The sequence below is a fragment of the Diabrotica virgifera genome, chromosome 1 (genome assembly GCF_917563875.1).
Source record: "Diabrotica virgifera virgifera chromosome 1, PGI_DIABVI_V3a".
NCBI lineage: Eukaryota > Metazoa > Arthropoda > Insecta > Coleoptera > Chrysomelidae > Diabrotica > Diabrotica virgifera.
The window spans coordinates 125498971-125525366 of record NC_065443.1 but is presented as its reverse complement, the minus strand read 5'-3'; the positions used below and the strand labels follow the sequence as shown (position 1 = coordinate 125525366).

The 26396-nt window shown below is 34.4% G+C and overlaps 1 protein-coding gene across 2 annotated transcripts in view; it reads left to right on the top strand.

Moving 5' to 3' along the window:
- The window catches only part of LOC114338763 (maternal protein pumilio), a 562968-nt gene that overhangs the window by 56424 nt on the left and 480148 nt on the right, over positions 1-26396 (top strand). For both annotated transcript variants that reach the window (XM_050644170.1, XM_050644161.1), the window contains exon 2: positions 10216-10758. In XM_050644170.1, coding sequence (XP_050500127.1) covers positions 10603-10758 — 156 coding nt within the window. In that variant the 5' untranslated portion in view covers positions 10216-10602. The remainder of the gene's footprint in view (positions 1-10215; positions 10759-26396) is intronic.

The window sequence follows — 26396 nt, the reverse complement described above, 5'->3', positions numbered from 1 at the left end:
ACAAGACCTGACACATCTAAAACGAGACGACTACTAGAAACAACAGAGATGAAAATACTTCGACGAATATCAGGAAAAAGTCTGTTGGATAGGGAGAGAAGCGAAAACATAAGAAGATCATGCAATGTAGAAGAAATAAATGGATGGGTGACAAAACGGAAACAGGAGTGGAACTAACACATTAGTAGGATGGCAGAGGATAGTACGAATAGCAAGAGATAAGTCATCAAATCGACGAAGAAGTATTGGCAGACCAAGAAAAAGATGGTGCGATAACTTAAACAATTTAGGAGACTAATATTGAAGAAGAAACAGGCTTTAAAGCCAACATACAAGAAGGAAGAAGATAATGCATAGGTTTACAAACGCACATCTAGTTTATCTAGTCTATTGACTCTGGAGTCGTTTAGGAAATTTAGGAAATCCTCTGACCTGCCATGATTTATGATCTTTTGGGACACTATTCTGTGTTTCTGTGATTTGACAGATGATTTTTGTGGTTGTTCGCAGTCGCAGAGTGGGGATACCCCATTTGTTCATCATGTAACATCTAACCACATCTGCCGTGTTGAGTTCTGAGTTCTGATTCGGTTCAGCATAGTCCATGCGTTGCGTGGTAAATCAAAACCTGGTGGTTTTTGTGTGGTGCAGGGTAAGCTGCTATTTGGTTGTTCCATCCATTCTCGAGTCCATGTGGTCGTTGTTGAACTCATTTTCCACAGCAATCTTTGCTGTTTTTATTGGCGGTCGTCTGGAGCGTAGACGGTTACGGTTGGCAGCGTCTACATCTTGATGGATTAGCAGGCTCTCGTTATCAATTATCTTTCTGTACTCACTAGTGAGGGAGGCTATGCGCCGTAGTATGGGTGATGGAATGTGGCTCAGTACTGAGAGCTAGGGAGAGGGGATTTGATAATGCCAGCAATCATTCTCCATCTACTTTGTGTACCAATATGTGACGTAAATGTGCCAAAAGGTCTCAAATATACGCAAACGATTCAGTTTTTTTAATTTGCACATTGCTACACCACTTTATTCTTTTGATATTGTTTGTACTGAAATATTTGCTAAATACTGACTAGGAAGTAATAGATCAATTTTTCTAGTCCATATATCTCATGAGCTTAACAACACCAAACAAGAGTAATAAATCATTTATAACATTTTTAAACAACAGACTGAAATGATTTCATTGTCTTCTCTTTTTGTTACTAACATCCTCTGGAAGCTGCTGAAAATGACGCCCAGCCTATTTATAATTCAAAACCCGACGTCGCCGTCGATGAGACAAACATGTTGTCATGTTGATAGACATGGTGTGCACATGTTGAAATTCGAGTCAACTTGTTACAAGTTACTGTATCGCCAGCTTCTCCACTTACACGGTCCTCAAGAGTGGTTACGACCACCGCTTCAGCGATCTTATGACCTTCAATTGAAACCAAGGTCAAGATTATAAGTTGTGTAATGGGTGTTTTTGTTTAATATCAAATATAAATTGTTTTGTAAAGTCGTCTTGTTACAAATGGGTGGTAATTTACTTTATTTCAAGCTCTTGATTGTTTATTAATATCTCCAAACTCCAAAGTGTAGATATGATCTACCCTAAGTCTTACCAGAAATGTCACGTCTAAAAGAGAGCTTTAGGGCCCAAGTACACAAGTATCTGTAGACGAACTCCATTTTCTACATGAGTTGGATTGATATAGGAACCATTGTATTTTAATTTCTTTAGTAAGACGCCAAGAGATAGTCTTTCTTGGGGACCCACTACACACAGGCCAATTTTTTGACTAATTTAGAATGACTACAAACATGCGATGAACTGCTTTACTCTAGTGAGTCTGAGAACTTGTTTTTCGAGTGATGGGTGTTGTTAAGTGGCTACACAACTTCACAAAATAATATAATTTCTCTACCAGCTTTCTAATTGATCACCTTTTGATTGAGTGATTGATTCCACCGTTACCTTTTGATTTTTTTGTCCTCTTTTGTCTTTATTTTTCAGTTGTAAACAACCATTGAAATCTGTTTTAATTTTCTTTTGATCTCGGCCCCATTGAGTTAAATCAAAGGTTTCTAGGGTTTTACGGTAATGCTTTAACAGCTTTTGTTTGCTTGTTTGTATAGCTAAAATCATGATTTTTATCACAAGTATCTCTTTGCGCATGCTTGTCAATTTCAAAAGTTTCTTCCTACTTATTAATTAATAAATTAAACATTACAATTACTGAAGGAAGAGTAGGTATTTTCTCACTGGATAAACCTTTGGACATGAACTTGCAATTTTTCAGATATTTCATAACCAAAGTCAAATTTGCCCATTCTTGGGAGGTATTTATTTTTCTGCAAAACCTTACAATTATCCCACACCATTATAAATGCTTAAAGTTGGTAATGATAAGTGCCATGTTTATTAGACCAAACGAGACCATGAAACGAGACAAATATTTGATGAGACTGAGACAAGATCGAGGCGAGACGAGACTGAGACCGAAACGATTCTGTTAATTCTGTTTTTCTTCGAGACTGATACGAGACTCATGAAAGTCTCGTCTCAATCTCGTCTCGTCCATCTCTAATCTGCAATGAAAATTCTAGGTCTTTATACATAGATAGATATCCTTTTAAAAGCGGTTCTTATACATATATCTTATACAGCGGCTCGATACAATCAGAGGCTTGTAAACAGATGCGTTGATATCCAGTGGTGTCATGGTGTGGGAACGCGTGGGAACGCCGTTCCCGCACTGGTTAAGAAAAGAAAAAAAAATAATAGAGAATTTAGGTTTTGTAAACAAAAATTAGCAGTGCGTTCTGGCACTGCGTTCCCGCACTGCTAATTTTGCCATGACATCACTGTTGATATCAGTGGCGACGCGTGACTTTTTCTAAAGTGTTACCAAAACCAGATGCAAAAAATCTTATTTAAAAAAATGAAGATATGGCTAAATGTATATACATATAGCTTCAATAATATCATTTTGTATATCACTTGAAACTCTCGAAAAAACAGTTGATGTTTCTAGATGTTGGCAAAATGTTTGTTCTTTTTTGGCAATTAATGTTAACAATTCCCTGTAATTGCCTCGAATGTCAGAGCCGCCGCCCTCAAAATGACCACGAAACGCTAATTCTTGTTCGGCCAAAAAACATACGGTACATTATAAGTGAGCTAAGGATATACGAGTACCTATCTATTTTTTTAACAAACTCATTATGTTTAACAATATTTGCTTTAAATGCTTGGTTAAGAGAACTTTTGTTTCTTGTTTTGCCAAACTGAATCAAATTGGGTATACATCTTACATGTAGGTAACGGAGAAATTTCATGTCTCTTTTTTAAAACTCTAAAACTATTTAAATCGTGAACCTGGTCCACCCATTTTTCTGTAAAAACCAGAAGACATGGCCAATAATACAGTCTATTTTTCTTGCAACCACATAACCAAGGATTTTCGCTGTACCAACTAAATTTAAAATATCGAGCTAATTTTTTAAATTCCTTTTTTAAATTGTTTAAAATAGGTCTTTCATTTTCAATAATCTCATTTTATTTTTCAATCAGAATTACTTTTCAAGTAGTTGATCGATTACGCAGCGATACTCATCCATGGTGAACTGCACGCACACTTTTTATTATAGGTACTGTTAGCAAATTTAAATCTGGTAACAGCCCTACTGATATACACAGCGCGCTTACGCCCGTCGCTCCTTCAAAATTTTCTGACACTTGCCGGTCCCGAGCCGCCCGAGCGACAGCGAGATAACTATTCATTGTCACCACAAATGAGACTGGTAACAGAATATAATAAAGTGCAACTGAGTCACATAAACTCGCCAATATTTTCGTGTGTCTGGCTATTTACTGAATTAGGTACTATTAACACATAATATAATAATATATTTCTATTGGTAAAAATATAGATACATGGAATTATTCATCGTCATAAAATACATATTTATTTGCAGGATTTTTAACTGTTACCAATGGTAACAGTGGTTACATGGACGCTTCGCCAGTGGTTGATATGATAGAAATGATAGCAAATGAGACGGGCCATTTCTCCTTTTTGTTGGCAAGTTGTTGCAGCATATTGGTGTACTACTTGCCATTTATTGGTTTGCCCTTTAATAACTAGTCAACCAAGATCATTCCATGACAATCCTAAATACAGCTTCTATAACCATTCTACCTGCTATAAAAGACATTATTGAAAAGAAAAAGCAATACTATCAAATCCAACTCTGCTTTGACTTAGGTTTGTTTTAAGCCTTTAAAATAAAGATACTTTTCCACTAAGGGCTCTTTACTGTCATATTTAGCTTATTTAAAATATTCTTTAAAAAAATTTTAAAGATGTTTTAAGCCTTTAAAATAAATATACTTTTCCACTAAGGGCTCTTTACTGTCATATTTAGCTTATTTAAAATATTCCTTAAAATTTTAAAGAACTATTCTTCGAATCCTCTTTATCTCTTTCTTAGACCACGTATTTATCGATCGATTTTCTTAAAAGTTTAACCCCTATGGTTTTTAATATGTAGATCAATTCGCTAATACCACATATTCAGCAAAAATTTCCGTCGTATCCCCCAACAACCACGTAAACCGTAACTTGCTTTCTCGTCTAACTCGCGCTTGCCAATAGAAACCAAATCAGATTTCATTCACTTTGTTGGTAGGAGAAATATGTGCAGAATGTTGAATTTCTCTCTTTAGAAATTTATATGGATAGAACAGTGAAGTTTCAACATCTCCAACGGGGCTATCCGTGGGGAGCGTTCAGCAATATTTTTTTGGAGCGAGGAACGTATTTAAGGGAATTTCATATTAAATGTAACAGACATTCTGATAGAATCAGAATCCGATGTATATAAATGTGTAAAGATATACAGGTGTATTGTAGTGCTGCTAGATTTTGTGGTTATATTTTCCTTTATTTTGGAACCAAGAAACTAAACGTATAGATAGATTCACAAAAGGAAAACGAATTTCCGCATGACATTCTTTAAAATAAGTCTGTGCATCACTGCCAAAGGAATAATTTGAATGAGTAATAATTCAAGATATTTTACAACGTGTATATTTCCTTCGAGGCTAAAGACTATTAATATAATCTCAATTCTAGTTTAAACATTCAACTTTGTGGATATTGCTTAGTCCTTATTTTCCTGAGGTCAATAACGTACAACGGATGAACTATATAGGGTGAGGCAGATAAAGGGCCTATTAGAGATATCTAGAGAACTAAGATTAGAGAATCATGAAAATTGGAATACAGGGGTTTTGAGAGGGGTAAAACAAACCATATTCTACCTAGTTGGCTATGGCTTTGACACTAAACTTAATTAAACATTAGACATTATATTATTTTTATAGTTCCAGTTGCTTTGTTATTACTACTAATATAAATTTTTGTAATGGGGAACTGATTAGTAAAGTTTTTATTCTAGGAGAGTATAACAAAAATGTACTACTAGCCATAAGAATTTATCATCTGCAACTCCCTGATAGACGACAACCAAGAAGAGAAACGTTTCAAAGTTTACTAGAATAGTTTCGACGTACTAGACACTTAGATTACGAGAACGTTCATACTAATATGTAGATTCTCAGTTACACTAACATTTAATTCATTTTAATCATTTACAATAGTTTTCGTTCGATCAAATTTCTCGTAATCTAAATGTCCAGTTAGTTGAAACCGCTCTAGTAAATTTTGAAAAGTTTCTCTTTTTGATAAATAAACAAAAGACAGTCGACATATTGAATTTTTATTGTCACACCTAGGAACTACTTATCAAATAAATTAAAGATATTATTTTAAACAGTGTTAAATTCAATCGGTATTTATCGGGTTTATCGCTAGGTATAACGCTTCACTGTGGGCGTTGATGCTCAATGTGGAGGGGAGACTAGTGGTAAATATTTTATGATGTTTATCTTTGTCTATTAAGTAGAAACATAATGCTAGTTTATAAATTTTATGAATTTTTTCCATATCGGTACATACATAGACAGCGGACTTACAAATATATCGACAAACAGGTGGATGAGTTTTAGACCTGATAAAAACTAAAGAAAAACGTGAATTATGAAAGAGAAACTATTATACTGAAAAAATCGATGAGAGGTTAAAGACCTATTAGTTAAGGGATCATTCCACTATCATTTTATTAGAGATCTTTGACAACCATAGTGTTGTAAGGAGAGGTTGAAAGGGTTAATTTTTTAAATTGAACAGGGTTAATCATTTTATTAGAGATCTTTTGACAACCATAGTGTTGTAAGTTTGTAAGGAGAGGTTGAACAGAGTTAATTTTTTACTGGGAATATATTTCATCTGAAAAACAAAATAATGAGTACTGTAACATTTTTTGTTTATGAATGAAATAGATGAAACACAAAAGTTTTTCTTCTTTCCACTCTAGAAACTCAAAATAAATAACACCACGCGGTAGTTTTGCCTATACATGATCTAAAACATAGAAGAGAGAGAATAGGTGTTGCGGGTTTTCGTGTCTAGGGTTACACCTAATTGATAATTTTTTCGTAAAGAAACACTAAAAAAGTTTGAGTTAAAGATTGGTGCTAATAATTTTGGGTACGTATTCTAGAACTTACGCGCTACCTATTGTTTATTCAATTATTGTACATTTTTTTAGCTACATATATTGATGGAGCATATAAGTTATCGTTCTTTCCACTCTACAAACTTGAAAATAAATCAAACCTCGCGGCACATCTTGACTACATATATCTAAAAGTCTATGGAGAGTGAGAATCTTTGTTTCGGGATTTCGCCTCTTAGGGCTATAAATAATAATTTCTCCGCAAAGAAACCCCAAATCGTGATAAATTTTAGACCTGATAAAAACTTTAAGTCAAAGATTAATCCTAATACTTTTGGGTACGTGAATTGAACTGTAAAACACAGAAAAAGGTTAGTCTGGATACTGAACGTGTCAGAACAAAAATATGTCAAGCAACATTATCAAGTCATTTGCAAAGAAAGTTGGTATGTATTATTGGTAAGTATAAATGAGTTGTTTCTTATCTTATTATCTCATTTTTGTTATACATTATTGTATTCAGGTTACGTACTCACCATTTTTTTGTCGTATTTCCTTGACAAGAGCATCCTCCTGATTCCTTGAGCTGTTGACAGAGCGTGGTGAGACTCTAAAAATATTGTTAGCTTGGTCTCCATTGGTTGAGATCCTATGCCAGATGGACGGCTTCATGTAGAGATTTTCCCACCAGAGTCTTATTTGGTTTGCCCATCATGTTGGAGATCCCCCCTTGGTCTTCTGACAAGAGCGTAGAGTATTTATTACAGAATTTTCACCGTGTTTTCCAGGGGCTTTATTACTTTTCAGTTCCTTTATTATAGATCTCTTTATTTTTCATTTATTGCCGATTTCGGGTTAGAGATTTGAGTTTCATTCATCTACCTAATATCTAGGTATTCTAGAGAGATAGATAAATGAAAATGGGTTTAGAGTGATAGTCTCTACGTATGGTAAATCAAAACTTTATTATTTTACTACAACTTATTTTTCTATGTGAATTTGTTTTCTTCTTCTTCTTTGGACATCATAACCCTAAGTTTGTTCTTTGACTGTCAGGCTATATCCTTCCATTCAGATCTGTCTTGTAAACTTCTCCATTGTATTACATCCATAGTTTATTCACAGGTTATCTTCCACGTCATCCAACCATCTCGTCTCGTTCTGTCTTTATTGTATTTTTTCGTTTTCCTGCCGGCTTCCATTTTAAGATTTTCTTTGTTGATTTTGTATCTTCCTTCTCTGGACATGTCTCAGCCATGCCAGTCTCTGACTTTTAACAAATGTTTACAATCGCGTGCCCCTCATTCAATTCATTAATTTCGTCGTTTCTTTTGATTCTCTATGTGCCATCTTCCACTTGCACCGCGACATATACTTTTCTCAGTATCTTTCTCTCGAAGATTGAGAGTTGGACTTCATCGTTTTTGTCATTACCCAGGTTTCACAACCATAGGTTGCTACGGGGCTAATTAATGTTCTGTAGCTAGTCATTTTGGTTGTTTTGTCTAATAATTTCGATATCATCAAGTTTTTATTAGCATAGTATGCTCGATTTCCACTGGAAATACATGCATTATTTTCGCTTCTTCTTCTTGTAGTGCCTATCCGTTTCGGATGTTGGCGACCATCATGGCAATCTGTACTTTGCACACTGCTGATCTGAAAAGATTTGTAGTGGTTGTGTTGAACCACGTATGTAGATTTTTCAGCCACGAAATCCTTCGCCTTCCTGGTCCTCGCTTTCCCTCTACTTTTCCCTATAAGACCAGTTGCAGTAGTCCATATCTTTCACTGTTCCTCATGATGTGACCGAGGTATTCGATTTTGGCTGTTTTTATTTTGGTTAACAGCTCTTTCTCTTTTTGCATTCCCAGCAAAACACCCTCATTAGTAATGTGGTCGGTATAAGATATCTTCAGGATTCGACGATAAAGCCACATCTCAAAAGCCTCAATTTTCTTGCAGGTGGCGTGTGTGAGAGTCCACGACTCAACTCCGTACAACAGTATAGGAAAGATATAACATCGTAGTAATCTGACTTTTATGGGTATCGACAAATCATGACACTTGAACAACTTTGCCATTTTTTGAAATGCAGATCTTGCTTTCTCTATCCTACATTTGATTTCTATAGAATGGTCCCAATTTTCATTGACGTTCGTACCCAGGTAGGTATATGTTTTTACTCTTTCTATTTGTTGACCATTCACACTGATTCGTCCAAATTGCTGTTTGTTCTTAGAGATAATCATACATTTTGTTTTCTTAGTGTTTAGTGAAAGTCCGTATCTCTGACTGACTTCTGCGATTTTGTTCATTAACTCCTGTAGGGCTTCAGAACTGTCAGCGAATACCACAGTGTCGTCTGCGTATCTTATGTTATTGATACATTCTCCGTTAATTCGAATTCCGGCTTCAACATCATTCACTGCTTCTTGAAAGATTTCCTCAGAGTAGATGTTAAACAGCAGTGGGGATAGTATACATCCCTGACGGACCCCACGTTTGATTTTGATATCGTCGGATTCTCCTGCCTCTGTCCGGATAGAGGATGTTTGATTCCAGTACAGATTGCTGATAATCCTTAAATCACAGGTGTTAATTACAATATTGGTTAATATCTCCATCAGCTTGTCGTGCTTTACTGTATGAACGCTTTATGGTAATCAATGAAACATGCATAAATATCGCAATTTACGTCTCTACATCGTTGAAATAGCACTTGTATACTAAATAGAGCCTCTCTTGTACCCACTGCATTTCGAAAACCAAACTGTGTTCGGCTGATTTTTTCTTCGCACAGTTTATATATCCTTTGATGTATAATTATTTTCGCTACTTACGGAATTCTTCTGATTGATTTCTGTGCCCAAATAAGCGAGAGGCCACACGGGCGATGATTTACGGCGTCGTAAGAGCAGTAAACACGAGGCATTGGTTGAAACTCGGTATTTCATCTACAATTTATTGGTTAGTCTTGGCGAAATCAGCTGTGTTTGAAATGTAAAGCTCATATGGGAACAAAATTGGATCTGGTAGTTTTTCTCCTTTAAGCATCAAAACAATCCTCCCAGAATTTGTGTTTTTGACGTCGGTACCTAATGAAGATATTTTCTTTGCTGGTTTGTTGATTCTCTTAAATTTAACCTCTCTTAATTTTCTGCCTAAGTTTTCAATTTATGTGTGTGGACGTTCATCAATTAGTGTGTTTTAATATTTGGGTCGTCTTTTTTCTAAAAGTAGTTTTTCATTTCAAAGTTGTTTTCATGGACTTTGTTTATTGTTCTTCTACTTACTAGCAATTTATTTTCCATCGAGTGGTTTTGTGTTGATTTTTTTATTCACTTATCTATCTGATCTTCAGGAATAAGTACTTCATTTTTTTTTAAGGACTACCATATTCAGATATGTCTTTTATATCCCCTCTAAGTAGAATTGTGAAGTATTGGAGCAGCACCACCAAATACAACCAGAAATTAAATTACAATGAATATTTTTAGTCGTAGCCATCGCTCTAATATTATGTATGCATAATTATGTAACATGCAAAGTCGAACAAATTTACATTGCTTGACATATTTTTAACGTCTGTATCCTCAGGGACCGGTCTGAAGATAACAAAATATATTTTGGTTTTAGTATGTTGGCTGCCCGTATCCCAGAGTCTGTGATAGCGTAAGAAAAAAAGTGGATTTAGAAAATTTATTTGTCGATTCAGTGCATCTCCGACAGTGCCTTTATTTTCGAGAAATATAAAAAGTAGTAACTCTTTAAGAACCAAAGATATAGTTTACGTGTGATATAAAAATATATTTAAAAACTTGTGATAATTCGTTTATATACATAACCTACATACATAGTACAATAAAAGGACCAAAAAGTAATCACAAAAGAGCTTTATGACTGTTTTTTCACTACGACATATCCCTAATATTTATTAAATTATTTATTGTGTGTTGTTCTTAAAAACTATTTAAATTATCGTGTATGTGTTATTAAAATTCGTGTGCAAACATTGTGGACAACATGGTTGTGTTACAAGAAACTGGGTCTCCCATACACGCGCCAGCTGCCATTTTGGATCATCTGGATTACAGGCGCTTGAAGATGGTACCGAAGAGGTATCTCAGTATTCATCCGTATCTCACACCCTTTTGTGCCAAGGATCTCAAAACACAAATCGTAAGTTTTAAGATAATTTTTACATGTTTTAAAATATATCTAACAGTTCTAGTTCTTCCATTTTCAATCAATACTTTTATCTACTCGAAGTGCAAGATTCTCAACAAATATTTTCATATTACAATAGTTTGAAATTAAAATAAAAAAGAAGTATAATTTCAAAATTTCACCGTGTATTATTCATAATACACCATATATGATATGCTCGTTGAAATCAGGTTGTTAAGCAGCTTTTAAAAATATAAAAATATATAGGGTGTTCCATTAAAACTAAAGCTTATGGACTATGCTAGGCTTGCGTGAATCACTATGGACATTCAAATTTAGGTTTAAAAAACGTATATTTATATTTAAAAAAGGACGGGTATTAGCGTTTTTTAAAATTTTTTAAAACAAGGACAGAAATAATTTTATTCCATAAGTGCCTTCCACCCTATATGTAGAAGCACGGTGATTAGTCCAATGAAACTCTTAAGCATTAAAAAATTACAGAAGATATCTGAAGAGCGTCAAAAACGATATTTTAACTGTTCATAATAATTATTTTAAATAAAAGGTAGTGAACATTGTTTTGAAAGTATTTCCTTATTGTCGAATTAGCAAGTAAACAGTACATGCATACAGTATATATTTTTTTTATTATATAGCTTTTAGATTAGTGATGTAAGTATTTTTTCAAGGATCTCCGGAATCGTTACTGGCAAAATTGGAAGATAGTTAATCCTAAATTTATCCCCTAATTGAGGGCTTTCATTTGACATGTACCTTGCCAAAAATATGAAAGAAAGTCATTACAGTTCGCAGAGATTAACAAAACGTTAAAAACTGATTTTAAACAAATGTGAACTGAAAAGAAATGAATAAGTAAACAATAATTGTTATATTTGTCTAGTCTCCACAGACAATCAGTTTCACGTTACCTTCAACCACTGGAAGTTCACGGGCGCCATTTTAGATCGATTCTGACTCGAATTACGTCTTTCACCCCTCAATAGACCCCCTTAATAAACACATTAGTGCGCTAGCCTCCGAAATTAATTGACAGTAAATTACAACGTCACAGTATGACGTCGTCGTCGTTTAGCGAGTCGAAATCTCCTAATTGTGTTCAAATAATAACAAGTCGAATTATATTTATTGGCTGGTGCTTTTTCTAATAGAAATAAAACGAGCGGTAATTTGATCTTGAGAGTTTATAAAGAATGACGAAAGAAGTTAATTGCTTGTTAACTTTTTATATCTTGAAAAACCAGTGCTTTCTAGTTATTTGTCTTTGTGTGATTTTATCAAGGAGGAAGAAAAATCAAAAACCTACGCCTATTGGGCGTTCAGCAGAAGAACTGGAACAAATTATTAATAAGTTGGACAGGGTGAACTCACAAAAAGATGGAATAGCACTATCATTACAAAAAACACAAAATTACGCCTTGTTCCAGCATTAGTACAGTATGCGGCAAAATAAACAGTATATAGCGACACGCTTCATTTATTATTTTTTTTAATTGCTAATTTTAAATATTAACTTTCTTTTGTAAACGAAAATAATATGGGTAATTTAAAATTCACAATTCTTTCTATATGAAACCAGATGGTAATGGCCTGTTCAGTCTCAGTTTAAAAATTCTCCATTAAATAGTGAACCTTATCAGACCTTATGTCAATAAATCACTTTTTGAATGCATTCGAGGACGCTTCTTGACAGAAATGTTTTCAGCTTTTAAAACATCAGATAAAGGACCAGCCTCTTTATGTCAATAAATTAGTCTTCAACGTAAAACCACAGACATGTGTTTTACATATAGTCACAGCAACCACCCGGCGCGGACACATCACCACACTCGCAAAGAATAACAAACCCTCTTCAAGCAATATTCACGCTATTTTACCGACACAAATAAATATATTATTGACAAGTTGTTTTTACACTTATTTTAAATTAAGTTAATCGTTCCCGAATACGCACGGAACAATGATTATTTATACATTAGTAAACATGATAATAATATAGCGTTGCAAACATTATTCACGACGACGTTCCTGATAAAACAAATGTTAAAGATACCCTCTGGCACGAAAAACTCTTTAATTCTAGTTCGCAATTCCGGAATGTCAGACCGTGGATCGGTCTGTCCCCTTCAGCATTCCCCATACATACGCATCAGGTGATGTTAGTTCTGGTGAGTAGCAGCTCCAAAAATGATTGCGCAGTATTCGAAGAGACTCACTGGCCGTGTGACAGATTGTCCCGTCCTGCTGAAACCACTGATGATTTTAAGCTTGGATCGTTTTCGCGACCATTTCCGTATGACCGAAATTATCCACGATAAAAAAAAATTCTGCAAAACTGAGAACCATCCTGAAGTACCTAAAATTAACATGATATTCACAAACGTTATAACAACGTTGAGAAACCACTCAATACATTTCGGCACATGACACATACAAATGTGAGGCATACGCATTTCAGTACTGTTTATTTTGCCGCATACGCTTCAGACACACGGACCATCAAAATGCCGATTGGAAGCGTATAACGGAATTTGAGATGTGAGCGTAGCATAGAATTTTGCGCATACCATACATCGTACATTGCACAAATAAGTTAATACTATTTAGAAGAACTCCCCAGAAAAAAACTAGACAACACACCTATCAACCAAAATAAACTTATATTTTGATGTTTATAAATATGTTATATTTTTGGTGTAAACTTATAAACATATTTTGGAAATACGGTATGCGGCAAAATAAACAGTACTGAAATGCGTATGCCTCAAATTTGTATGTGTCAGGCGCCGAAACGCACTGAGTACTTTCCGAACGTCGTTACAACGTAGTATGTGAATGTCGTGATAATGTTAGGTGCTTCAGAATGGTTGTCAGTTTGCGGAAAAAATGTTTATGGTGGAGTACTATTTTCGGTCATATGGAAAAGGTCACGAAAACGGTCCAATTTTAAAATCAACAATGGTTTCAGCAGGACGAGACACCCTGTCACACTGCCAGGGAGTCTCTTCGAATATTACGCGATCATTTTGGGAGTTGCCACTCACCAGAACTACCTCACCAGACGCGTACATATGGGGAATGCTGAAGGAGTCAGACAGATCCACCATCTGCCATTTCGGAATTGCGGACTAGAATTAAAGAAAACAGCGTGCCAGATGTAGTAGCGGATCTAGAAATTTGCCTTGGGACGGGAAATTTGCCTTAGGGGGGAACTTCCAATGAAAAACCAACAAAGACATAAAAAAGATAAACTCAGATTACATAAAAGCCATAAATATTAACTTATAGGTAGGGGTCAACAAGACAAGAATTCTTGTCTTGACAACAACTTCTTGTCTTGTCTTGAGAAAAAATCAAGAAATTTAAAAAATCTTGTCTTGACGTTTTCTTGACATTTTATATCTTGTCTTGTTCTTGAAATTTTCCTGATTCCCCGGCGGCCTTTTTATTGCGTTGCGTGCTAACACGGCCACTGGGGGGAGTCCCGATCGAAAATCTAAATAAATGCAAAATATTAGATAAAGAATGGGTTCTGATCAGTAAATTTTGTTAGTATCTGAGAAGCTTTAAAACACTTTCTTCAATACTCGAAGGCTCGAAGGGGAAAAATATTGTACACTCCCATTGGTGGTAATTGTAGTAAACTTACTTTTAGACAAACTGGAAATATTGGACTCATTAACTTGATAATTAAATTGATAGAGACACTACCGACGAGTAATTAATGTACTTCATTCAAGCTGCGACAGATAAAATACTGAAACACTATAACAAAACTAATTGGACATACTGTACAGTTCTTATTTTGGATCCTCGGCATAAAATAGAGGCATTTTCCTCTTCATCTTGGAGAAAGCTTCAATCAGAGGCAGTACAAAAATTTAAATAAATATTTAAAGCTTACTATTTTAATAAATCCCAGAATGATCAATGATCTACAGAATCCAATACCAGAGCCAGCACTTAGTCTGAAAAAAGAAGATAACGAATTTGATTTAGATATTACTTACCTATTTAAGAACGCTGACACTGATAACTTGGAAGTATGAAATTGAAAAATACATAAATGAGCCTAGGTCAGAATATACTGATCTGAGAATATACTTGATTGGTGGAGAAGACACGAAAATATCTACCCGTCATTATCGAAATTGGCCAAGGATTTTCTCGGAACGCCAGCAACATCTGTACCTGCGGTAATGCTATTTTCAAAAGCAGCTTTAACAATAACAAAGCCAAGAAATCTGCTAGGCGTTGACTCCATCATCATCATCACGTAGCGCTACAACCCTGGGTTGGTCCTGGCTGACTGTACAACTTTCTTCCAATTTGTTCGGTCTTCCATCAACCTAGGGTCAAATCGAAGGTTCATTTTTCGGAGATTTGCTTGGATGTTATCTCTCCATCGCATTCTGGGACGTCCAAATGGTCTTTTGCCTGTAGAAATATCCTCCCATACCAGTCTTACAAGTCTCTCGCTATGAAGTCTGTGCACGTGCCCATCTTAGTCGCTGTGATTTAATTTCTTGGACAATATCGGTGTCATTGTAGAGTGCTTTTAATTCGAAGTTGGTTCTGATCCTATACTGGTTTGTGTTAATGTAGTGGTGAGGTCCGAAAGTATTTTTCGTTCAAAACGTCTGAGCTTTTCTTCGTTTGATTTGGTCATGGTCCACGTTTCGCAAACATATGTTAGTACAGGTCTGACGATGGATTTATAGATTTTGATCTTGGACTCCATGAGAAGTGTTATCTGCCTTAACTCATGGCTTATCAATTCCAATTTAAGAATTTGCTAAATTTGTTATTTAAAATAAAATCTAGTTTGCAATTTTATTTTCAACAGGATTAGGTAAGTATCATTAATTATTATTTTTAATTTACATTTTTGTAAATCGTTTTAGCAAAAAAGTGTTCAATAAATTAAAGTATGTTATGTTACAATGTTGTTATCTTTTTCACAAATAAATACGTTTAGGGTTTTCATTATTAGTCAAGATATTTCAAGATTTCTTGTTTTCTTGACAAGAAATCTTGGTATTGATATAAAATTTCTTGTCTTGTCAATAAATTAAAATATGTTATGTTACAATGTTGTTATCTTTTTCACAAATAAATACGTTTAGGGTTTTCATTATTAGTCAAGATATTTCAAGATTTCTTGTTTTCTTGACAAGAAATCTTGGTATTGATATAAAATTTCTTGTCTTGTCTTGAAACCAAGACAAGATCTTGAAATTTTCAAGAAGTTGGCGACCCCTACTTATAGGCATTAAGTTCCCTTCATCATCAGCCTCTCTCAATCCACTGCTGGACATGGACCTCCCCTGTTTGTCTCCAAAGTGTTCTATCTTGTGCTTTCTGTATCCAAGTTTTTTGTTGTCCTTCGTAAGTCATCTTGCCATCGTGTTGGTGGTCTTCCTCTGCTACGTTTATCGGCTCTTGGTCTCCATTCAACTAGTTTGCGAGTCCATCTTCCGTTCCCTTAATTTTCCTAATTAGCGTGTTTATTGGGTTGAATATGTCTTTCTGTGGTTTCGGTTTCATGTCAGCTAATATATTTTTATGTTCGAACAATGTTTTTTCTTTAATTTTGGACCTTGTTTGGGGAGAGAAATTTCCTCATTTTTCGTCCCCATAGATGCGCCACTGGCCAGAGGGCGTCTTTAATATCCTGTTTTATCGGGAACGTGCGTCGTCGTGAATAATGTTTGCAAGGCTGTAATAGCATGTGTACTATAATATATAAATAATCATAAACATTTCAATATTCATTTCAGTACTGTTTATTTTGCCGCATACTTTATAACTAGGTATGTATAACCTTGTTTTTAAACAAGGAGGAGTAATTCAAATTTACCGCTCCGAAATGCTTGTTTGTAATTGGTCCAACCGTAGACAAGTTTACTTCACTAACTTACGAAATTTTGACACTATTGATACAAGAAAAGAAAACAGAAACTGCAATGACGATGTATGAACGCGGAACAATGTTAAGATCTATGTATGAATGACTAGATGACTACATTCTGTAAAGTATTTTGTTCCTTTTTGTTCGTGCTTTAATCACGTTCACAAAGTTCCTGTTAATGATACCATAAAATTTAAAAAGGACGACTGCTATCTCGTAAACCACTCCTGCCTATTCATTTATTCTCCTACTAACTACGCCCTTGTGTATCGATAATTTGTCTCTCTTTGAAGAACCGTTTGTGAAGCACCGAAGCGGAGATGGGAGACCTGAAAACTCATTTACTTTTTTTTTCCTATTTCGGATTTCGTTAACCCGTTTTTCGGTTTGGCGCTAATATTCCATCAGGTCATGTCAACGAGGATGAGTTCATTTTACTCAAAACACGGAATGTGGGAAAATGCTAAAAGGGTTTAATTTTGTTGATAATGTAACTTCGACTTTTGGGGCAAGCGGCGTTTCAAACATTTTTGGGGGCTGGTAAATATTTGCTGAACGTTTTCGACAAACGTATCAAAGCAGGAGTAAATAATTCAACTTTGTTAAACAATTAACTGGTCATTGTTAGACTAGGTACTGGAACTTTGCTGTTATGTAGGTGTTGTTTGCAAATGCAATTAAAAAGCAGGTGTAAGCGATAAATGGTTCAGCTGTGTTCTCTAAAATATAATCTTAATCTACCAATAAAACACTAAAAACTAGTTTTAGGAGTGGAGAGCTGTTTGTCTCAAGTTGGCCATTCAGAATTATATCGATATTTTTTAATTTATTAATATAGATAGCTTAAGGCCTTTATTTTGAACGTGAAGAATTTGATACTGTTCATTAAAAGAATGATTTTGATCTGGAGGGTGAAGTGCGTACGTAGAATCTGTTTTTCTATTATTCAAAGCCCTTTTGTGTGCCTGCTATACGTTTGTCGAAAGGATCTGTAAGTTTTTGACCACATGTCAGTTTGCTTTGTATCTTGTTTGTATCTTGCTTTTTCTTTTGGCTCTTATTGTTCTTAATGTATTTGCTTAAGTTGTTACTAGTTCTGAAAGCTGGTGTTATTCCTTTCTTTTTTATGTGTTTGGCAATTTTTGTTGGTGTCTTGCGTGTATACGTGATGTAGCAGAAGGTACTGGGTTTGTTCACTGCTCTATCACATATACAGGTAAGATATCAACCAAAATTGCCAAACATTTATAAAAGAAACGAATAACACCAGCTTTCAGAACTAACAACAACTTGGGCAAATACATTAAGAACAATAATATCAAATAGACATGGCGAAAACAGAATAATTTCAAGAAGTCGCCCACGTGAAAAGTGGGCCAATTTTTTCTTAATTTTTTTTAATCAAATTGCAAAATTCAATATTTTCGACCCGGACACATTTTTTTAGGTTTTTTGGACCATTCTGGACAAAAAAGGTCTCTTATAATTTTTCTCTAAAGTTGCTCGTTTTCGAGTTATAAGTACATAATTTAAAATTGAAAAAAACGAAAAATGACGATTTTTAAGGCTTAATAACTCTGTTAAAAGTTATTATTATGAAAGTCAGAAAGTGATCAAATAAAAGTTTAAAGTCCGCCCTACAAAATCCTGAAGAAAGTTTTATCACTAAGCTGTTATTTTTAAGTAAAAAAAAAATGAGCGCCATGCACGTATTAGGCGGCCGGCAATGATGAGTGCGAGAGAGATGCCATTCCGGCATCTTACTCGCACTCAATTTACAGCCGCGTCAATACGATCTTACGGCTCATTATTAATAATTAAAAATAACAGCTTAGTAATTAATTAATGACACAAATTTCTTCAGGATCATGTAGTGGAGGCTTTAATCTTTGATTTGGTCACTTTCTGAATTTCGTAATAATAATTTTTAACCGAGTTATTGAGCCTTAAAAATCGCCATTTTTCGTTTTTTTTTTTTCAATTTTAAATTGCTTATAACTCAAAAACGAGCAAGTTTAGAGAAAAATTATAAGAGACCTTTTTTGTCCAGAATGGTCTAAAAAACCTAAAAAAGAATGTGTCCGGGCCAAAAATATTGATTCTTACAATTTGATTCAAAAAAAATTGAAAAAAAATTTGGCCCACTTTTCACGTGGGCGACTTCTTGAACCTTATTCTGGGATGTCTCACGAATATGATTATGCAAAAAAATCTCATGGGAATATTTTTTCCAACGAACCCGCCGGTTTCGCCTTGTCTAAAAAAGAAAAAGCAAGTACAAAGTGGTGTATACAAACTGCCATGTGGTGACTGTCCAAAAACTTAGGTACGTCGATCAAAATAGCAGAACCTTTGACAAGCGCATAGCAGAACACAAAAGGATTTTCAATAATAGAAAAACAGATTCTACGTACGCTGTTTACCTTCTAGATTCTAGATCATAATCATTCTTTTAATGAATAATATCAAATTCTTCACATTGAAAATAAAGGCTCTGCTATCTTTATTAGAATAACATGGAAATTAATAAATTAAAAAATACCGATATAACTAATTATGAATGACCAACTTGAGACAAACAGCTCCCCACTCCTAAACCTATTCAGTTAGAGATTTTAAAGTAAAGTGTAGTCGCATAATAAAAACACATCACTTGAGAGGCACTCTCCCGAAACAGCTGTAGTGACGTTAATTTATAATGCATTTTGTGGGAATATTAAAAACAACAGTTTTTAGTGTTTTATTGTTAGATAAAATGAATTTCCATGAAATAACCGTCTAATCCATCAATCATTTTAATGTTTACTCTCCCAAAGTAGTTGGCTGAACGATCAAAAAGTTGAGGTAAGGTGAGGCTTGCGAGTTCACTGCGCACTGCCACTGCAGCATAGTTCACAACAATATATTGTTGAATTTGTATTTTGTAAAAAACTGCAGCAGATGTCGACGAACTTTACTTGAAGATTTGACAAGACATCAAATATGGCTTATTCAACTTTACCTCCACTTTCTCGGCGAGATAATGAACGCAGAAAAAAATATTCACCAATCGAAGCCGTTAGAATTTAAAAAAGAATTTGAAAAAGCGCTGGATGAGAAAAATGTATCTATTAATGAATGAAGCTATTTCATTATACGCTTATTAGGTATATACCTACTAGAGATTATGAGAGATAATAGAAGTTTAAGGAAATATAAAAGTTGTTCTTAAAATATCTCATACTTACTTCAGAACACCATGTGTTACGTTCACGATTTCAAACTATTAAATCATTTGCTAATAAAGCTCGTCTGGTGTTATCAGAGACGATTCCTAGAACAAATAACAAGTCTTCACTTATAAAAAAAGATGTACCGCCACTGGAAATAATCTTTGTGATTTTGCAGTATGTTTGTCAACGTTGTTAAAAATCCCGAGTTGTGTATGACTTTTTCTTATGGAATACGTATCTGCGGGATTAGGTATAATGTCAAAGGGTTGGATACAATGGGATAAAATTAAAATTGCCTCTTGTTTTCGTTTAACTTTTGATATTATTATCTCTTTTTAGTCTCTCTAAATCCATTAATACGCAGGGTGTTACAATAATGGGAAATTTAACGCAAAGTACACGTGGAAGTCAGCAGCAAATCAAGAAGAGAGAATTGTAAGAAACCAAATAGACCATGTTGTCGCTGATTTGCAAAAAGGGGCCAAGTAACATTTTTATATTTTTACTAAGTGGAACTTAGCTCCTTTTTTACACAACCAGTTTAAAAAAAATGTTACTTGGCACCAGGAAATTATGAGACTCCAGACTTCTTGGCACCAGACAGAAAATTATTATCTCAACAACAATAAGTACTAATACACATGACCCCTTTTTACAGAATAGGTAGAACCTTCGTACCTATGATTTTTCCACATAACCCCTCTTTTGAATAAAATGTCACTTGGCACCTTTTTGCAAATTAGCGACGATGTATTAATTATACAAAGATACAGAAATGCAATTATATCAGCAAAACTTGTGCCGATAAAGGATCAGATCACAACCCTTCTTCTTCTTCTTCTTCTTCTTCTTCTTTAGGTACCGTCTCCTCTAAGGAGGTTGGTAATCATCACATCTATTTTCATTTTTGAGATTACAGCTCTGAACAAGTCGACGGAACAGCAATTATACCACTTTCTCAGATTGTTGAGCCAGGAGATGCGTCTTCTTCCAATACATCGTTTTCCCTGTATTTTTCCCTGCATTATGGTTTGTGTACCACAACCTAGTAGTGACCAAAATTAGGCTCATAATAAAAATAATTAAAGGAATACCAACAGATGCACAAATCTATACTAGTTAACTAAGGAACCCATTCATAAAACAACGCCTGACAGATGAAATCAATAGTCGATGAATGAATCGATCAATGGTATTTACACTATTTTCTTTGATGATCTGGTCTGTGGCTTGTTTCAAATAGTCGAATGTTTTCTCGAAATCAACGGTCTATCAATACTAGGATATATAGACGGAGAGGCAGCGCTGAAAAATCTCTTTGAATTTACTAAAGCAAGCTAAATTTTTCACAGTTGATTACTGTGATTGTGCAGGAAAACATCCTGCGGTCGGTCAAGCGAAACGTAGAACAGTGTTTACTGAGAGGGTATAAAAGTTGCTTTCCTACGAAGATAATTTATGCCCGGTTGCACCAACAGATCTTAAGCTCCAGCTTAGCTAAGCTCTACTTATAGATAGGGCCTCCTTGAGTGTCACTTACGTTGCATCATAATTTTAGATTCTTACCTTATTATCAATTATATCTATTATTATATTATGGTATTCTTATTGTTATATATTATAATTATATTATATTAATTCTTATGATATTCTCGACTTAAGCTTAAGATCTGTTGGTGCAACCGGGCATAAATCCATTTACTAAGGCTGAGAATCAGTACACACATTCTAAATTGAATATAAATAAAAGTTATTATAGTCGGTCAGCTGTATGACGGGACAGAGCCGGTCGGTCGGCCCCAATGAATGTACAGGGTTATTCACTATATTTTGACACCCTTGTAAACTGCTTTATTTACAGAATTAGAAAAAAATGTGAAATACAAGTAATTCGATTTTTTAATTATGATTTTTTGACATATATATTGTACTAGTGACGTCATCCATCTGGGCGTGATGACGTAATCGACTATTTTTTTAAATGAGAATAGGGGTCGTGTGCTAGCTCATTTAAAAGGTTATTCAATTCTCTATACAGTACTATAAACATTAAGATCATTATTTATACAGGTTGTCCAAAAAATTTTTTTGAATTATTAATTAAACAATTAATTTAATTAAATGTTTTTTGGACACCCTGTATAATTAATTATGTTAATGTTTATATTACTGAATAGTTAATTTAATAACTTTTCAAATGAGCTAGCACTCGACCCCTATTCCCATTTAAAAAAATAGTTGATTACGTCATCACGCCCAAATGGCTGACGTCACTAGTACGATATATTATGTCAAAAAATCATAATTTAAAGGACGAATAACTTTTGTATTTTACATTTTTTTCTAATTCTGTAAATAAAGCAGTTTACAAGAGGGTCAAAATATAGTGAATAAACCTGTACATTCATTGGGGCCGACCGACCGGCTCTGTCCCGTCATACAGCTGACCGACTATAATAACTTTTATTTATATTTAATTTAGAATGTGTGTACTGATTTTCAGCCTTAGTAAATAGATTTAATTACCTTCGTAGGAAAGCAACTTTGATACCCTCTCAGTAACCCCTGTTCTACGTTACGCTTGACCGACCGCAGTATGTTTCTCTACACAATCACAGTAATCAACTGTGAAAAATCTAGCTTTAGTAAATTTAAAGAGATTTTTCAGCGCTGCCTCTTGGACTAATACTAGTTGTTGTCATTATCATTTTTAATTGATATTTTCAGAGTTATCAAAAATGATAATATGTGCAGATAGATCACTTTCTTTTATAAATGGTCAACAGTTCTTCTTTTGGATGTAATTCCTAGTTGTTTCAGTGAATTGTGCTATATTTTCATATTTCTTTACGTTAGTCTACTAAATTTCCATTTGAAGCCTTGCTTTTTAATTCCAACTTCTTTTGATTTTAATATTAATCCCGCTATTTATTTGCTAGTCTTCTATTGCGGTTTATAAGTCGTGGAGGTCCCTTTTAGATAACAAACGCTTTGAATAATGTAATAAATAATAGAACAAAGAAAAAAGAATCTTCCAGACAAACCCTAGTGACTTTATCGCAATTCTTCGACACTTAAATACACTCTGAAAATTTACAACATAGTGCAACGTCACGATAAAAAAGAAGAACGATGAATTTGTCAGCAGAAACGCGAAAGTTCTCCTTTAACGAATTTATGGAGTCTGACTGGCGCGATATCTCCTTTTTTATCCCCATTGTCTTTCGAACCGACTCCAATATTGTATTGACAGGCAGCTATTACCCCGGGATTTTGTACCTTTTTGTTATTCGGAATGGCGAAAACAAAAGCAAATACTCCCTCTCGGTTGGTTCGATGAAGTAAAAACGGGGGTGTCAATTTTTACAGACAGACACAAAAATACAAAAAGGTTAAACCTGATTTTCAAATTGGAAGGGTTTGTTCTATACTATTCAACTTGTGAATTATGTAAAATTATAATCGATACACAAAGGTAACTTTGATACTTTTAAAAAGAGTAAAACGGATTTCATTTGTAACATTGGTTAACAAATAATTAAAATGAAAATAAACGGTTTCTTTTTTATTCAACTCGGGTGTCTTGCCATCCCCTGGCATGTGTTTCTAGGTTTACCAGTTATCAAAGAGTCTTTGCAAGAAAACCGATGTGAATCAAAACGCCCGACTTCTCGGTATAAATAATGAAATATTTATATCGGAAATAATGAAATATTTATAACGGAGTATGGTTACAACAACTACAGTATCTCGGACATGTGATGCGGGGCGAGAAGTATGGCATCCTGCGATTCATAATGCAAGGAAAGATAGATGGCAGAAGAAGCATCGGAAGAAGACGAATTTCATGGCTGAAGAACCTGCGAGAATGGTTTGGTGCAGCTCAAAACAACTATTTAGAGCTACTGCCTCAAAAATTAAAATAGCTATGATGATTGCCAACCTCTGTAGCGGAGATGACACCTGAAGAAGAATGGTTAGAACGACCTCTAACGGGGAACGATAAAATGAGTGTCGACAACGGTCTAAGTGTAAACTGTTTACCCAGGTACGAGAATACCAAACGCGCCACGGTTAGGAAAATATTCCAACAATGCGTCTTGGTTTAACCATCTGAATCGTTATCATTTGATAATATTCATGATTTTGTGGCCGTTTGCCAAAATCTGATATGTCCACTTTTTGTGAATTGGACTTTTTTATGTCAATTGATAGTGTGTGATTATAATATGCTCCATCTGCCAAAGTAGATATGTCCAGTGTACTGTGAAATATGTACCCTTGTCAGTTGTAAGTCATAAAGTATTGCGCATGCCAAAAGCAGAATAAATATGTATACTCGAAATGGATTTATCATATTTTGACAGACGTTTTTTCTATATTTCTTGAACTTATCTTGTTTGTTTCTGAGCAGTATTTCTTTTATTTTGTATAAATATTTTGTTTTAAAATTTTTTAACTATATTATGTTGGCAATATTTTTTTATTTAAGAAGCTTACATTAAAATATACAGGGTGTTTCTAAATAAGTATGACAAACTTTAAGGTGTAATTCAACATAAAAAATAAGTACATTTTGCTCTATAAACATATGTACGCAAATGCTTCGTTTCTAAGATTACGGCTAACACCGGTTGGGCTATGAAAATGAAGTACCTATGGTAAGTTTTAAGAAGTAGTTGCGCATTTTTTGACATACAAATAAGAATTTTGTATTCATCATTGGCGCGCATACGGGTAATGGTCTGAATGTTTTTAAAGAAAAAAATATTACGCCACTGAAAGATTCCAAATTAAAAATTATTTTTCAATTCCCTGGTTAATTCATAATAAAAAAACCTCTCTTGTCTTATTTTCATATGATCCACCGTTTTTATGCAAATAGATAAATATCTTAGCGCGTATTTTTCATTTCATTAATAAATTACCAAGAACTATCTAAATCAATAATACAAAAATAACAGAAAGTAACACTAATAAGATTTCAACTAGGCGCAAAGCTACAACATATGTTCAAAATGACCTCCATTGGTGGCAGAATTTTATATTCATAATTGGCGCGCGTATGGGTGCGCGTATGGGTATTGGTCTGAATTTCTTTTTAATAACAAAATAGTACGCCACTGGGATATGTCAAATTAAAAATCATTTTTGAATTGGTCGTATAATTTGTGACAAAAAATATATCTTACCTTTTTTCATATATGGGGCCGTTTTTATACAAAAAAATAATACATCTTAATGCTTACAAAGTTTTCGAAGTAGTTTCCATGTGCGTATTATAAACTTATTTCAGATACTTTGTAAGCGTTAAGATGTTTTATTTTTTGCATAAAAACGGCGCATCATATGAAAAATAAGCATAGATTTTTATCGTAAATTGAACGAGGAATTGCTCTCCTAAAAAGTAGCAAAAATGGACATATTATCAGCTTTTGGCAAACGACCACCCATATGATTATTTCATCGGTGCCCGTTAGAGGTCGTTCTAACCATACTCCGGTATAAATATTTCATTCTTTATAGCGAGCAGTAGGGCGTTTTGATTCAGATCGGTCTTCTTGAAAAGCCTCTTTGATAACGGGTAAACGCAGAAAAACGTGTCAGGGGATGTCAAGAGACCCGATTTGAATCAAAACGAAACCGTTTATTTTCATTTTGTTTTACACTATACTCTGTATTAGAGTACAGAAACGATTCAGGTGGTTAAACTGTGACGCATTGTTGGAATATTTCCTAAGCGTCGCCACCCGTTTGGTGTTTTCGTACCTGGTTAAACAGTTTACTTGGATCGTTGTCAACACTCATTTCATAAAAAATAATTGTTTTTTGGAGTCACACATACGATTATTTGCTGTCACCATAATACATGCCCCGCTATCAAATAATGCTTTTCCAGAAGTCGTGACTCCGATAACCAGAAAATGCTCTAGAGACTTTCAATTATTAAGCTGTTCTAGTCAGTACGTATGTTCCGTGGTGTTCACGGAAACACATAAATAAAATAATATTAATAAAACGCAAACAAGTGTCAATAATATATTTATTTATTTTTGGTAAAAATGCGTGCTTTGTTTAAATCTCGTAAGGGTTTGTTATTCTTTTGCCCAGCGAGGGTTTATGACCGATCGACGCCTGCTGGGTTGTGTGAACCGGCTGGAGGCTGTGTATTGACTCAATTAAACCACAAAGACTAATCTGTCATTATGTGGTTCTACCATATGGCCAGACAGGCGACAATTTATTAGATCTGGCGTTTTAAAAACTGAAAACATTTCTGTGGTTTTTAAGAAGTTGACATAAAGAGGGTGGCTAATCTGGTACCGTAATCTATTATGGAATTTTTGTTTTCCATGAAAAAGTAATTAATTTTATACATTCTGGTTTTGTATATTAGGAGCGAAACACATGTGAATTTTAAATGACCCATATTATTTCGTTTAGAAAGGAAAGTTAATATTTAAAATTAGCAATTAAAAAAAAATAGTAAAATAATAATTGAAGCG